General features: G+C 40.6%; 1 protein-coding gene across 1 annotated transcript; it reads right to left on the bottom strand.

Annotated features, from left to right (window-relative positions):
• parvg (parvin, gamma) lies at positions 1-13,468 on the bottom strand. Its single transcript, XM_069686457.1, has 13 exons — positions 13,278-13,468; positions 12,449-12,555; positions 10,695-10,759; positions 9,975-10,077; positions 9,621-9,764; positions 7,601-7,716; positions 7,443-7,498; positions 7,328-7,362; positions 7,155-7,216; positions 6,835-6,903; positions 6,642-6,743; positions 4,590-4,662; positions 1-1,561 (listed from the first exon to the last, which is right to left on the bottom strand). Exons 2-13 carry the CDS (start codon positions 12,510-12,512, stop codon positions 1,488-1,490), a joined length of 963 nt encoding a protein of 320 aa, XP_069542558.1. The 5' UTR covers positions 12,513-12,555; positions 13,278-13,468; the 3' UTR covers positions 1-1,487.
• Between the last annotated feature and the right edge of the window lie 365 nt (positions 13,469-13,833).

The following is a 13,833-nucleotide window of genomic DNA, read 5'->3' as shown; positions in this document are numbered from 1 at the left end:
TGAGTGGCACCGACAAGACCAATTTATTTTGGAATAAATGCCATGAGAACAATACAGTTTAAAGACACAGCCTCTGTGAGCCACACGATCCAGTAATGTGCAGAACCTGCCTTCGTTATTGCTCCAATTAGGTACATTTGTAGAGCAATTTGCATCTCATTCATTCATTAACACACACGTATCGATGGCAATGAGCTAACAGGGCCTGTGTCTGTTTCTTGCCCGGGGGACACTCACACATGTGGATCACAGCCACAGACATTGATTTTGCTGAGTTAGAAATACGTGAAGAATTGTGCTTTTAGTCAAATTCACGACAAGTTGCTGACACACAGGAAAGTGGCAAGTTGCAAAGCTGCAAAAAGACTGGCACTTGTCTGCCAACTAAATTCTTTAACAAAATTAGACTCAAAGTTAATTTTGTTAAAATAAAGGTGGATTAGGTCATACCTGAGAAAGCCCAACAAAATCCCCCCTCCGCTCGGTGCTCCTTCTGAAGCTCCGCCCCCAAATTATTTGACTGGCTTTTGCTTTTATTTAATAGGACAGCTTAAGAGAAACAGGAAATGTGGGGAGTAGAGAGTGCGGGATGACATGCACCAAATGATCAGTAGACCGGGAGACAAACCTGCGATCAGTTCATGGAGGACTGTAGCCTCTGTACACGGAGCGCCTGCTCTACCATCTGAGCTGAACCAGCGCCCCGCAGGGAAACAACTCTACGACTAACTAATGACAAGCAATTTGGCAGCATCTGCTGCTCAAAAGTAAGCTAGCCTCGGTAATGAAAAGTAAATTTCATTATTATTATGGTGCAGTTCTGTTTCTTGTTGGCAGAAACTTGGAACAGGAAGAGTAGCGAGGTTGCAGAGCACAAATGCTACCTGTTGCTAATTGGATGCAGTTGTTCTGTGTGCCTTGCTCCTGTCCCTTTTGTTTGCTGCCCATTTAGAGAGCCAGGGCTTTGTACAAACACTGGCCCACACACAGACAGGACAGACTGTGAGGAGATATTCAGTGAATTGGACAAAAAGGTGTATTGAATTAGAATCAAACACCCCATTTTTATTGTACCTATAGTACCATACACTTCCGCCTAACATATCACAGTGCTCTTTATTTTGGACTCTCTGGCTCTCTGTATATTTGAAGGTCAGCAGTGACGATATGGTTGGTTTGTTGTTGGTTAAAACGAATGAGCAAATCCACTAATTGCGGCCATCTATTTGAAATGAATTGATTTTGCTGACTGGGCTCTTAGACGCTTATTGATTATGCATACGTTCTTAAAGCTACTTAGGCTTCTTGCAGTGATTTTAAAGTATCTTAAGAGCACCATCAATCGTCTAAAACCAGCCGACTGCACCGTTTAAATAATAATCAATTTCACATAGTTTAAAGTCAGAAGACAAATAAGCTGACCAAACACCCATCTTCTTCTCCTTTCGTATTTCTTCTTGCTGACGTCCTCTTCGCTTGTCTCCTCCTTACTTCCCTTTGTGCTTCTTGAAGAGGGCGTACAGGATTTTCAAGGTGGCACCAACGTCCTGCGAGACAATATCTGTCACACAACACAAGGAAGGATTTAGTAAGTATTTATACAGCACCATCAGCACCTGAGGCAGCGAGAGCACGAGGATGCTTTCAGCAACATTAGCTAATAACGTCTTCTCACAATCCATGCTTACAGGTCATAGATCAGGAGGACACAAAAAACCAAAACATTTGATGGAAATTTAATTAATATGTCCTTCACGAGATGAGACCCCCACATAATCTCTGATGTGAGAGGCACTAACTGAATGAATGTGACAGAAAGATCGACTCCACCAGCGGCTAACCTAATTAATGCACGCAGCGCGCTCCCGTTTTAGCCCCTGAGTGCCGGGATCCCTCATTCCTTCACAGCAATTATGCCGGTAATTAAAAAGACACTAAAAATGAATTAAATTAGCCACTTGCTCCTGGCTTAGATTAATTGCGCTGGTCCTTACATTAACAGTTATCGTGTTGGGGATTTACTTCACAGTCACCGGCTGAACGGCTGGCGGGCGATATGGTGGAGGAAGTTTTAGTGATGGTGAAAGAGAGGCTCGAGCTCAGAGGGAACACAGAGCATGTTGTCGATAACGTACCTGCAGGGAGGCGAAGTAGATCCATTTGCTATTGATTGATTCACACACTTGAACGAGTTGGTAACTCACTGAGTCAGTCACTCTATTTCGCTCCTCTCATTTTTGATTTGTTTACGCCACATGAACACCAAAACATTACACCCACATGTGATTGTTAAACCTCTCGTCCCCAAACCTTAATATTCCGCTATAATAGCCTTACATAACCCATCTGCTATTCTTATAAAACCCAGCTGGGGAGATTGGCTCCCTTTCACCTACGCGAGCATTAGCGAGGCAGGGAGCTGATGCTGGCCGATCAGCTCTGGCTCACAGTCAGCGCTGCCGTTCATCCTGAAGGTTTTCGATGAGGTGGACGTCAAAGCTAAGTGCGGGTGAGTTAAGTTGCTGCACAACAAACTGAGGACTGCAGGGACTCACACCAGTTCTGATCTCGCTGGCCTCTCTTCTACATCGAAACCTCTCTGATTGATGATTTGACCAGCTGCCAATATTTCACCGCAGTTAATAAAGTTGGTCGCAGAATTTAATATCTGGTACATATTATATCATTATAAGCTGTAGTATTAAGGGATAGTTTAATTTTTCTTCATGTCTGTCCTAAAATAACATCTCTCTTATTCCCATGTGTACATTGAAACATGTTTTTCTTGCTGTAATCACGCATTAAACTTTATTTTCCTTTATGCAAATGTCATAAAAGTGATGAGCTACTAAAAGATATTTTTAGCTTATTAGAGGTTTAAATGAGGCCTTGGCAGTCCGAGTCCAATGGACAAGATTACTGCAAGTAAAATCTGTTTCACTGTCCATGAGCACCTGAGTATAGTTTTAAGATAAAACTTCAAAAAATTGAAACCTAAAGTTGTATAAACTGGACATACATAAGTAAAGATTTAGTAATACTTTATTAAGTCCTCTGACTTCAACTGTGAGAGGTGTCAAAATAGTGTTGTTGGTTTTTTTTGGCATTTTGGATTTGATTGTAATTTGTTTAAAATGTTCATTGTTTTGGCGCTTAGCGGTTAAATCGGCAGCCATATAGAGAGGCTGTAGTCCTTAATGCGGCGGCCCTGGGTTCAACTCCCGCCCGAGTGTAATCCCCACTCTATTCACCTTTTTCCAACACTATCCACTGTCCTCTCTCAATAAAGGCATGAAAGGCCAAAAAAATAATCTTTAAATTGTTTCACACTCTTTATACTGCCAGTTCAAGGCAGGATTATTATGACGTCTCGTCTTTTATGTAAAACACACGGAGACGAAATGGTGGGGGCGAAGTTGTTCTGCCTCTGAGCCGGCATCGGAGGTAGTAACAGAGGCAGAGCGGAACAGCGCCTTGTATGTGAAGCACGCGCTGTTTGTTTACACCTAGCGCACGTTTTGCTTTCGCAGCGCCATGTAAAAACACACACTGGGGTGGCTTAACGCCGGCGTTGCTTGGTCCAGTGTAAAATGGCAAAGGCAGCATGGCAGCAGAGCTTTGTTATGGCGCTGTAGCGGAACCGCAGTGTCAAAAGAACTACTGTTTTTTTTATTTCCTGATGCTTTTCTCCAGCAGGTGGCAAGTTAGGTCCGGTCGGCTACCGAGCTTCTAATACACTGGCACCAACACTTGACAGTATACCTCCAATCTATAGATGCACCTAAAATCTGATTCTGTACTGTAATGCTCAGACTCGTACTTTTATACCACAAATCATGAACTTGTTATTTTACAGTTTGAAATCTGATAACAGGCAGACGCAAATTGAAACTGACAATTTGAGTAGAGATACAGTGAGAATATTCTCGGGATCTGTCTGATAAGTGGGAGGTTTACAGTAGCAGTGCTCATGAATACAGATAGGATATCTTCCTCCAGTCAGACACACACACACACACACACACACACACACACACATTCACACACAGAGTAGATAAAGCCGTAGCGGTAGGTTGAATCCCTGTGTCTATCAGCCGGCACCAGAGCGACATCGTCCCCTTGAGACCGTCTCCCTCGCTGCTCCTCTCTAAATGAATGATGATGACCTCGGACTGAGCCAATCATCCGCAGTGATACTCATCGAGCCACGAGTCGGACTCATTCATATTCGGGGTTGCAATTCCATCTTTCTCTCCCAAACACTGACAAACCCACACTCCAACGAGCAGTGGTGATTAACTCAAACTACAGGAGTGACCTCCCTCCTCCTCACCTGACACACAAACAGATTTTGGCGTTTCCCTGTCGCACAGAAAAAGGCTCTGATTAGAGGAAATCATATGAATTAGGTTGACATTGCTGTCTTCAAGCTGAAGTGGGGGGGGTTTTCTGCTGCAATCATTTTACTCCCAGGCCTTCTGTTTTCGTTTTTTTCCTCCTCTGTGCCTGGCATTTTAATTTGTGTGAGTAAAATCTGTTATCAGCAAAGGGGGGAGTTTGTGTCTTGTGCACAGTGTGTATTTCCTCACCTTGTGGATCAACACTGGAGACTTGGAGGCCGGTGTCATTCAGGAGGTCTAAGGCCAAGGTCACATTGTGAAGCTGGAGGTCAAAGAGATTAAAATGTCAACCACAAAAAACAGACACCAGGCTTTCTTCTAAATGAATTCAGATTTAATTCTGTTGTCTGATGTTACACATTTACTACTTTAGTAAAGTTTAGTATAGTTTTGGTAGAACAATTTATTTGACGCTGCTATTAAACGGTTTTTGTTTTCTCTATTTTTAAACCTACATTCTTTCTTAAAACCAAAGGCAGCAGCTCCACTGGGTGTAAATTAGTCTGATTGTACAGTATGAAGTCTAATAATAGGCTTTAGGTTGTGGCTACCTGTGATTGACAAGTCACTACCAGGCTCACAATACAGATCCACCATCTCTTCCAAATATGGTCATTTCTTCCTCCAAGAAACTCAAGGCTTCAAAACAGTAGTTCAAAAACCAAATTATACAGTCGTTGGTTAGATGACAACACTGATTCTGCTCTCCTTATCGGCCGTTAAGTTTGGAGCTAAAACGGAAGAGATTAGCTTAGCCTAGCATGAAAACAGGAAGCTGCACACAGTTCAAGTAGGTAATTTGTCATGTCTACATAACTGTATGTGTGTGGATTAAACAAACAACATGAAATGTGTTTCATTAAGGAGCCTCAGAGGTGCTGGTAGTTTAATATTTCAACTTTTGGCAGAGCAAGGCTAGCTGTTTTCCCCTACTACTCTTCTGTATGCTATAGGCTAAGCTAATCCTAGTTCTAGCTTGGTACTTACAGAAATGAGAGTTGTTGTTTTTTTAAAAAAAAATTTGGCCTTTAATGCCTTTATTTAGAGAGAGGGGACAGTGGATAATGTCGGAAGCAGGGGAAGAGAGAGTGGGGACGACACGAGCCAAGGGGTCGAGGGTTGGAGTCACACCCAGGGCCACCGCATTGAGTACTGTAGCCTCTGTGTATGGGGCGAACGATTTGGCAGCCGAACTGGCACTCGAGAAATGAGAGTTTTATTGATAGCCTTTTTACTTGTTTTCTTGGCAAGATTTTATTTGGCAATTTCCCAAAATATTTGACCTTTTTTTTCTCTTTTCAAGGCATTGAATAAAAGAGTTTAATGGAACAAATAAGCAGTTTGGCATGAGCTCCTTCCGCCTCGTAAGAGAAGAAATAATTGGGATTTATATCAAGTATGTGAAGTAGAATTATTTCAGGCATTTTTATTTATCAGTAAACAAAATCTATTTTCCTAGTCGGAACATTTGTTGAGTTTTGATGATTTTTAAAATCAACTTTAATATTTGCCTTCAAAAAAATATTGTGTAAAACCCAAAATTTGGCATCATAAATCATCATAAAGACTTTATAAACCAATTTTGTTGCATCACACCCGTGTTAGACATAATCTTACGAATGAATAATGGACCAGGTTAATTTAATACATCTCTTATCGCTAGAATTTCAGGGTTAAGGTTTCAAACAGTCTAAACAGAGTTTCTTTAGGTTGTAAGTTATTCTTAAGCTCATCGTATCTGTGATATAAAGACTTTTTCATAGACTCATCTGTTTCAAGTGAGATCAAAGATATCATTATAAGTGAGCCATAACACAGCAGTGATTATGCATCTACTTTTATAATGGGAATTTTTAAATAGTAATTTAATCATATCCTACATTGTAATAGGCACCAATTTGGATCAGGTTTTAGCTCTGTAGCTCATTAACTACTTTGCTCTTGTGGGAAATTAGATTATGATCTTAAATTAGAATAACAGCTTCTGTGTACATCTGCACTTCCTTAAAATATCAGTTATAAATAAAAAGACTACAAAGTGAGACTGGATTCTTCTTGATTGTTTGATTTTAAATTGCAAATAAAACCAACACCATCTGTGAGAATCTATAGACAGAAGGATGATGATGATCATGACGTTAACAGTATATACTAACTATAAGGGCTATGTGTTTCTGTCTCTGTCCAGTGTTCACTGAGGATGCACTTCCCTTACTAACATGCAAAGAATCCAAACCGTACCATCTCAGAAGGATTGACAGGGGTCAGGTTGAAGTCATGGAGCGGGATGAAGAATCCCTCCAGCTGTCCGATGAGCAGCAGCAGAATCACACCGTCAGCAAACTAAACAGAAAATACACAGGACATTGGAGCCCGACCAAGGAAGGTGATATAATCTCAGGGGAAGTCATCTGTGAGTCTTTTTTTTTTGTACCTGTTTTTCCATATCAGCCACCTGCAGACCCATGGTCGACATATTCTGGTTGACAAAGTGTAACATTGCCTGAAAATGGAAAAAATAAGGTTAGGAAGTTCAAAATATAACTTGGTCTTACCTGATATGATAAGCCTGTACTATAGAGCCCTCATATATTCATGTTATGTTTGATATTATTTATGCTTATATGTATGTACAAAAATATACTTATTTATTTCCTTTTTGAACACCATAACATTTGCTTTCTCACCATCAGTGGAGATGAGAGTTATCTCCCTAAACTACCTCAGTACTCCCTCCTCCTCTCCTCATCATACCTTCTTCACCGTGTTGACCTTGTGAGGCTCCAGCTTCAGCAGCTCCTCGATGGCATCTTCCCCTGGGTGACCAGACAACCAGAAAAGTGCGTTTTAAAACCAGTGTAGGATAAAGAGCAGCTTCGATGGCATTCAGCATGTCACATCGGTTCTAGCTACCACTCTGTACTCACTTTCAGTATTCCCCAGGGAGTCTGGGCCTGCATCTCTGTTGAAAAATCCCAAAAATATGATAAGGCGTCTGAATTTTTACATCCACACAATCGTACAGGACAGAGATCTGTTCACCTTGCTTCTGTTAGGAACTCCGTCTGAACATCTGATTTGATTCCAGTCTTGTTGACCTGGATGTTAATCAACGTGATCAATAATTTAGCTTTAATTCCATAATAGGTGTGTTTAATTTTGCAGCAGAAAAATGGCTTAAAGCTTGAGCTGAAACTCACTTCCACAACTACAACTTCAACCTTCACATTCGGTGGTAAATCCAGGTCAGGCTGGAAACTTCTCACCATGGAAACCAGCAGATGAATAGTGGCCAGAAGGTCTTTGTTGTGGATGACTGACAGGCGAACAGAGGAGAACAAAATACACACGCTGAGAAAAAACAACAACTAGTACTGTTATGACAGAGCTCACCACCTCCCCGAATGAGAGCAAAGGAAGGCCAAAAGAAGCTGAATCTAAAACAAATTAACATCTAACTGTTCTTTAAATACAAATATGCATAATTCCTCAGATTTCCATGAGTATAATCCCCTTTTTGGAAACACCGTAGCATGTAATCCAATGTTACAGTTTTTAAATTTATACCAGGCTTTGGCTGTATCTGAGCAGTAACTGGCAAAAGAGGTTAGTGCTAGCTGCAATAATTCAGTATGATTGCATCTACAATTTTTTGGCACTTTAGATATTCCAGGAAGCAGTGGAAGAAATAGGCAACAGGCTGCAACATGTCCAATGTCTCAGCAAGGTAACTAAAATAACTGTACCTTTCTTCTTCAAGAACACTATCAGGGTGTGTGCAGATATCAGACCACAGTGCTCATGATATGATGGAAAAAGGTGGATTATTATCTTTTTCATTAAAACCAGTAGTTGTCGGGGCTGCACTATTGAATTATGCACCAACTGCTGTGTTTTTTGTATCACTGATAAAGAAGCTTGCTGTAGTATTAAACCACAATTGCTGTTAACAACACCTTAACGAGGGGTGCCATCAAACTAAATACAATTGATATCGCCTGGACGATAAATTTGAAGTGGTAAAAAAAGGTTAAAAATTCATGTTTAAAATATTCTCAGGATTCTCAAATTGGACTTACAGACAACAAGAACAAGCTTTCCACCCTCATTCAAGGATTGCAAATAATATTGGGAATCTGACAAATCTTTATAAAATAAATATATTATAGTGCTTCTTGATCAGCAACTGAAAAGACAATGGATACTGAAAATCTGGAAGGGAATATTTGGAGGTAAAATGATGTTGATAAACTCATTCAGTAACAGCTAACCCAAAGTTAGCATTTAACCAGTTTCCAGATATTACAAGCTAACTAACACTACTGTAATCTAGCTAACGTTACTGCAATCTAGGTAACGTTACTGTAAGATAGCTAACATAACAGTTATCTAACGTTACTGTAAGATAGCTAACATAACAGTTATCTAGCTAACGTTACTGCAATCTAGCTAACGTTACTGTAAGATAGCTAACATAACAGTTATCTAGCTAACGTTACTGCAATCTAGCTAACGTTACTGTAAGATAGCTAACATAACAGTTATCTAGCTAACGTTACTGTTCGCTAACCAACGTTACTGTTATCTAGGTAATGTTACTGTTAGCTAGTTAACATTACAGCTATCTAAGTAGTTACCTATTGCTTTTCCTATTGTATCATGTAACACTATGGTAATGTTAGCTAGGATCCTAGTGACTAACTGACACTGAAGTGTACAACTAACCTTGAAAGTGGAAGAGTGCTTACATTAGCCGTTGTCTTGAATAAGTTTAAAGAAAAAAATGTTGCTCAGTATCCCCTCAAATTCACTATCCATTGTTTTTTCAGTTGTTAATCGAGTGGGAAGCTGTGAAATAATAGTGATTGTTTAAATTCCCTACATTCACATCTGTTGCAAACCTGAAACACAGCAAGTTGTCATTACCCAGCATTTTAGCTTCCCTGAGCAATTGAGGAAAATGGCTGTCGTGTGAATATGCTGAATTGAATCCATGAGACCTGTCATATCCAGTTATGTCTTACAGTCCTAACAATAAAATTTCACATTTAAATAGTAGATCAAAACCGATTTTATATCCACCAAAATCCTCAACAGTTGGTGTATGCAAGCATGGCAGCCTTGAGCTAGCACCAAATCCTGTTGTAATTTGAAGTCAGTGCCAGAACAGAACATTTGTTCACTTGTTGCTCTGTTGTCCCAGTCAGCGGCATGACTCACGTTTGACGTTCCACTTGATCTGGCTGCTGTCCTGTAGGCCCAGTCTCTTGTCTAACTCCTCCAGGACCACCTCCAGCTTGCGTATCTGAGCCGTGGCGGTGAGTGCCATCTCCTCCACGGACAATTTCACACCCGCCAACCTGGCTGTCGAATTCAGGAAATTACCATCTGTAAGGTTAGAGTTTAACTGGCAAGGAATGTGTTTTGATTATTTAGGAATGACAGCTTTTAGTTTAACAACAAGGGGAATCATTTGTTGGTTTTCATCTTCAAATTTAAAAAATGATTAATAAGGCGATGATAAATTAAATACCAGGGATGACAGAGCAATCATACAAATGTGTATTAACTCACACAGCAGGTGATGAAGCACCAGTCCATCATACAGATCCTCCTCCAGAGTCTGAACCACTATGTGCTCCTGTTTCAGAGTGCTATTGATCCAATAAACCAATGCCTGGCAAGACACAATTCATCAGTCAGACACATCAAACCCTTTCATCTGCTTGTCTACATTTTTCCGTGTGCCAAATGAAAAACAGCGTGAAACCTAGTTTTTTTTAATTCTCTACATCAATTTTGAGAGATAATGTGCTCCTGAAGTTGATAGAAATCATGACAAATATAGATTACCCCTCCTTAATAAGCAATATTTCATTAGTTTGTACCTCAAAACTCTAGACACGAGCTACATCTAGTTATTTATTCATTTAATGTCACTTGCACAGAGCACTTGTGCTGTCAGTCAAAATGTGTTTTAAAGTCACATCCAGCGACTCAACCGCCTCCTCGTCGTGACTCTCTGATGTGTCACCCCTCACCTCTGATAATTATGTTCATTAAAATTTCACTGATCCTTCCACCTCTCTCCCTGCATCAGATAGTATTCATGCTCTTTGCTGCACACACACATGCAAACTCTTTAATGTATTTCCTGTGTAGCATTTATCTCCAGCCCATTAAGGACACACTGGGAGTCCTGGATCTGTGGCAGTCCTGGAAGATGGTTGTGATGTTACTGTGAATGTTAGATACGAAACACAGATTCAGACAAAACAGGAAATAATCTCTTACCTCCTTTAGTTTTTCAAGCTTGGGATCTTTTAAAGACGTTGGCTGAATGAGCTTCTGCTTCCCTCCTGTGTAAATATATTTTTAAAAATTGATTGGTGAGATACAGCCTGTTTTACATAGTTGTACAATGTCTTTGAATATTTTAATTAGTTAAAGGAAACACCCATGTGTTTGCTTTACTACAACACACACACATACTGTATACATTACATTTTTAATGCCTGGCCTACATGCAATTTTTAATGTATATTTCATACTATCCCAGGGGGGGGCAATGGTAACGTTTCTTTCAATGCAGTATAAAAATAAATGGAAGGAGTGTATGAAGGTGTCTGTGAATCGGCTAAATGGCATACTGTGAAGCACTTTAGTGTTCCTAAGGCTAGAAAGACACTACATAAGGGCAGACTATGTGACCGTGAACACCCAACTCTGCAGCACAGCACCCTGTCAGCTCATTGTTTTGGTTTTTTACTTCAAACAACTTTCCAGTTTTTACCTTCTCTTTACTTGTTTCGAGGTAAAGCCAACTCTAAGCAAAAAGGTTCCGATAAACCCCAATATACCTGCAACGAGGCCAAGTAAACAACTAGCTAGAGAACAGCTACAGGGTCGGATATTTTACCGGGGAGCTGGTGGAGACCAAACCATAGTTGAAAGGACAGTGAATGCAAGACTAGCATTGATCTGGTAGATGGATTTTAGTTTCTAAATATAATAATAATGATGGGGCTCTCTGTCTGCTGGATGTAAAGGCAACTTAAAAGTTGACCAAAAAGCTTGTCAAGTATTTCATCCAAAAAATCAGTTATTGCAGTTTTAAGAACAGACATGCAAATGTCTTCACTGTCTTCCTCATGACAATAGAGTACGTAGAACTCGATGTTCATCGTGAGGAGGTTACACAACTCATAACTGCTTATATATTTTAACATTAAAAAAAAAAAAGTGAACAGTGACTACTTTTTAGAAGAAAAAAAGATTTGTTTACAGAGGGGGTATTATGCTGTTTCACATTTGAAGACATAGTATACAGTGTTACAATGTTGGATGTCCACACTTGTTCACACGTTGGTGAAGTTTTAAATCTGTAGGTAAATGTATGTTGGAGTTATCCCCTGCTAAAAAACTTCTCCAGACGCTTCAATTTGTGACGTCACAAGGTGGAGGAACTCCACATTTGGGCATCTGCCCAAGACACAGCAGAACTTCCTGCCTCTAGCACAGTTCAAGGGCACGCCCACCCAGCAGCTCAGTCTGCCTTGGAATTTTTTTTCACTCAACCATTCTGCTCAACAGCTCTGCTCATAAAGTTGGCAAATCAGAAGAAAGCTGGCTTGTAGGGACGGGGTTTCTTAAAGGGACAGAGCTGAGTGAGTCGTTTCAGGCAGTAGGCTGTATGAGGGCCTGCACAGAGCACCAGTGTGAGAAATATTTTTAACTGTAAATTACGCTAAGCAACTCCACAGGTATCACAGAGTGAAACTATTGTCTCATGTTTGTGTTATTTTTGGAAAATAACCTAAAACATGCAAAACTAGTGATATGTTCCATTAAAGGATAACTCAGGAAGGTCATTTGAGACTGGAAGTTGTACATTTTCAATGTTTAAGTCTTGAAATATGAAATTACATAATTACTACAGCCACCAGAAACTCTTTTAGTGTCTGAGTATATGTGAGTATTGTAGTAAGATAGATTCGTTAAACCTGTGATCTCAAATGGACAATATAAATACAAATGTGCAGGCGTACCTTGAAAAGCCTCGATATCCACTGGGTTTTCTTCTTTGTGATACTCAAAGATATCAGCCTCCATCGGCTCTCCTCAAGGTGAGATATTCTCCACCTGTCGACAAAACCTGCAGAGGAGTCAGCTGTGCTTTATCAGCTGCGAAGACGTGCTTTTAATACAAACCACAGGAGAATAAAGAAACACTTTCTCCATCAACATCTTGGGCAGAAAGTCTCTCTCTCAGCAGGGGCTCCTTGACCTTATTGCTCGACTCACTGACCAGCAGAGGAAAATGATGACGGTGCTGCCAGGAGGCTTATACTGCTGTGTGAAAATCTTTAAATTTCAGCTTTTTAGGTACAAAGATAAACTTGTGCTCAATAGAGTTCACTTTGGAGTTTGGTTTTAAAAGGAGTTTTGAAGACTATGGGTGCTCAGAAGTTTGTAGGAGCAAAAAAATCCAACTGAACTGGTCGAAAACTTGTCAAACTGAAAAAGGAAGATGTTTAGCTCCCTCACTTCCTTTTCTGTTTTTCAGATGCACACCTCGCTCTCAACAGATGAAGCACTGTAGATCCCCACAGATCTGCCACGGGCTGAACCTCTGCCTCTGAACATTTTCAATCTTAGCGTTTGAGACGAACACATAAAGCAACACAGTCTGACAAAGCAGACGTGACCTGGAGCGTGTCACGTTGTTGTTTCCTGGATCTGGAGAAGAGAGAAAAGCCCTGCTCGGCAACTTCTCCTTTCCTGTGTGTTTTATGCGTGTGTGGCTTCCTTTTCCTGGGGTTGACAGTAACTTTCAAACGAGGTCATAAACAGAAAGTGATTTTGGAATAAGCTTACCTTTAGCACTCGACACAGTGGGATTGACTTCAGCTTGAATTGAGTTCCTGAACTGATGTCGAGTCCGTAAACTGTCAAAACAGCGATAACGGAAGCAAAGGGCTGCACTCAATCTGAATACAGCCTCTTGTGATTTCTATCAACGCTGAAGGTCTGACTGCACTCAGCTTCAAACAGTGGCTTTGAAAGAAAATAACATGTCATCGGGTCGGAAAGGGAAGATAAACGCAAATGAGAGGATGTGGAAGAGGCTAGCACTTCCTCTTTATGATACTGGCTTTGCACACTGTCGCAAACTACTTTTGAGGCTTTAATAATACGTGTGTGTCGAGAGAAAGACAGTTCGGAAGACTCCTGGGTGCAAATGCATTGTTTGGGAAAAAGCCACACTTCAGGAGGGCCGAGAGAAACGTGACACTCGGAGGCCCGAACCACTCAGACTCGACTCACACATCCCCGTCTGACACCGGCTGGATCAATTTGTTGTCATCCAGCCTTCACCAACAAACACAGCAGAGGAAGAAAAGGAAAGAAAAGATAGAAAAAGATGGAGACA

This window comes from Semicossyphus pulcher, unplaced genomic scaffold (assembly GCF_022749685.1).
Source record: "Semicossyphus pulcher isolate SPU_LCO1_2020_fin unplaced genomic scaffold, fSemPul1.0.p SCAF_8, whole genome shotgun sequence".
Taxonomy (NCBI): Eukaryota; Metazoa; Chordata; class Actinopteri; order Labriformes; family Labridae; genus Semicossyphus; species Semicossyphus pulcher.
Note: the sequence above shows the minus strand (reverse complement) of the source record. Positions and strands in the feature narration are given on the sequence as shown.

Bases quoted from the DNA above. Each gene is read 5' to 3' on its own strand.
- parvg (XM_069686457.1), bottom strand. From the start codon at position 12,512: ATGGAGGCTGATATCTTTGAGTATCACAAAGAAGAAAACCCAGTGGAT. The intron at 7,363-7,442 runs GTGAACAGATCT...ATTTTTCAACAG, and splicing joins GAGTTCCTAACAGAAGCAAG to AGATGCAGGCCCAGACTCCC. The intron at 4,663-6,641 runs GTACGGTTTGGA...TTTGACCTCCAG, and splicing joins CTGTCAATCCTTCTGAGATG to CTTCACAATGTGACCTTGGC.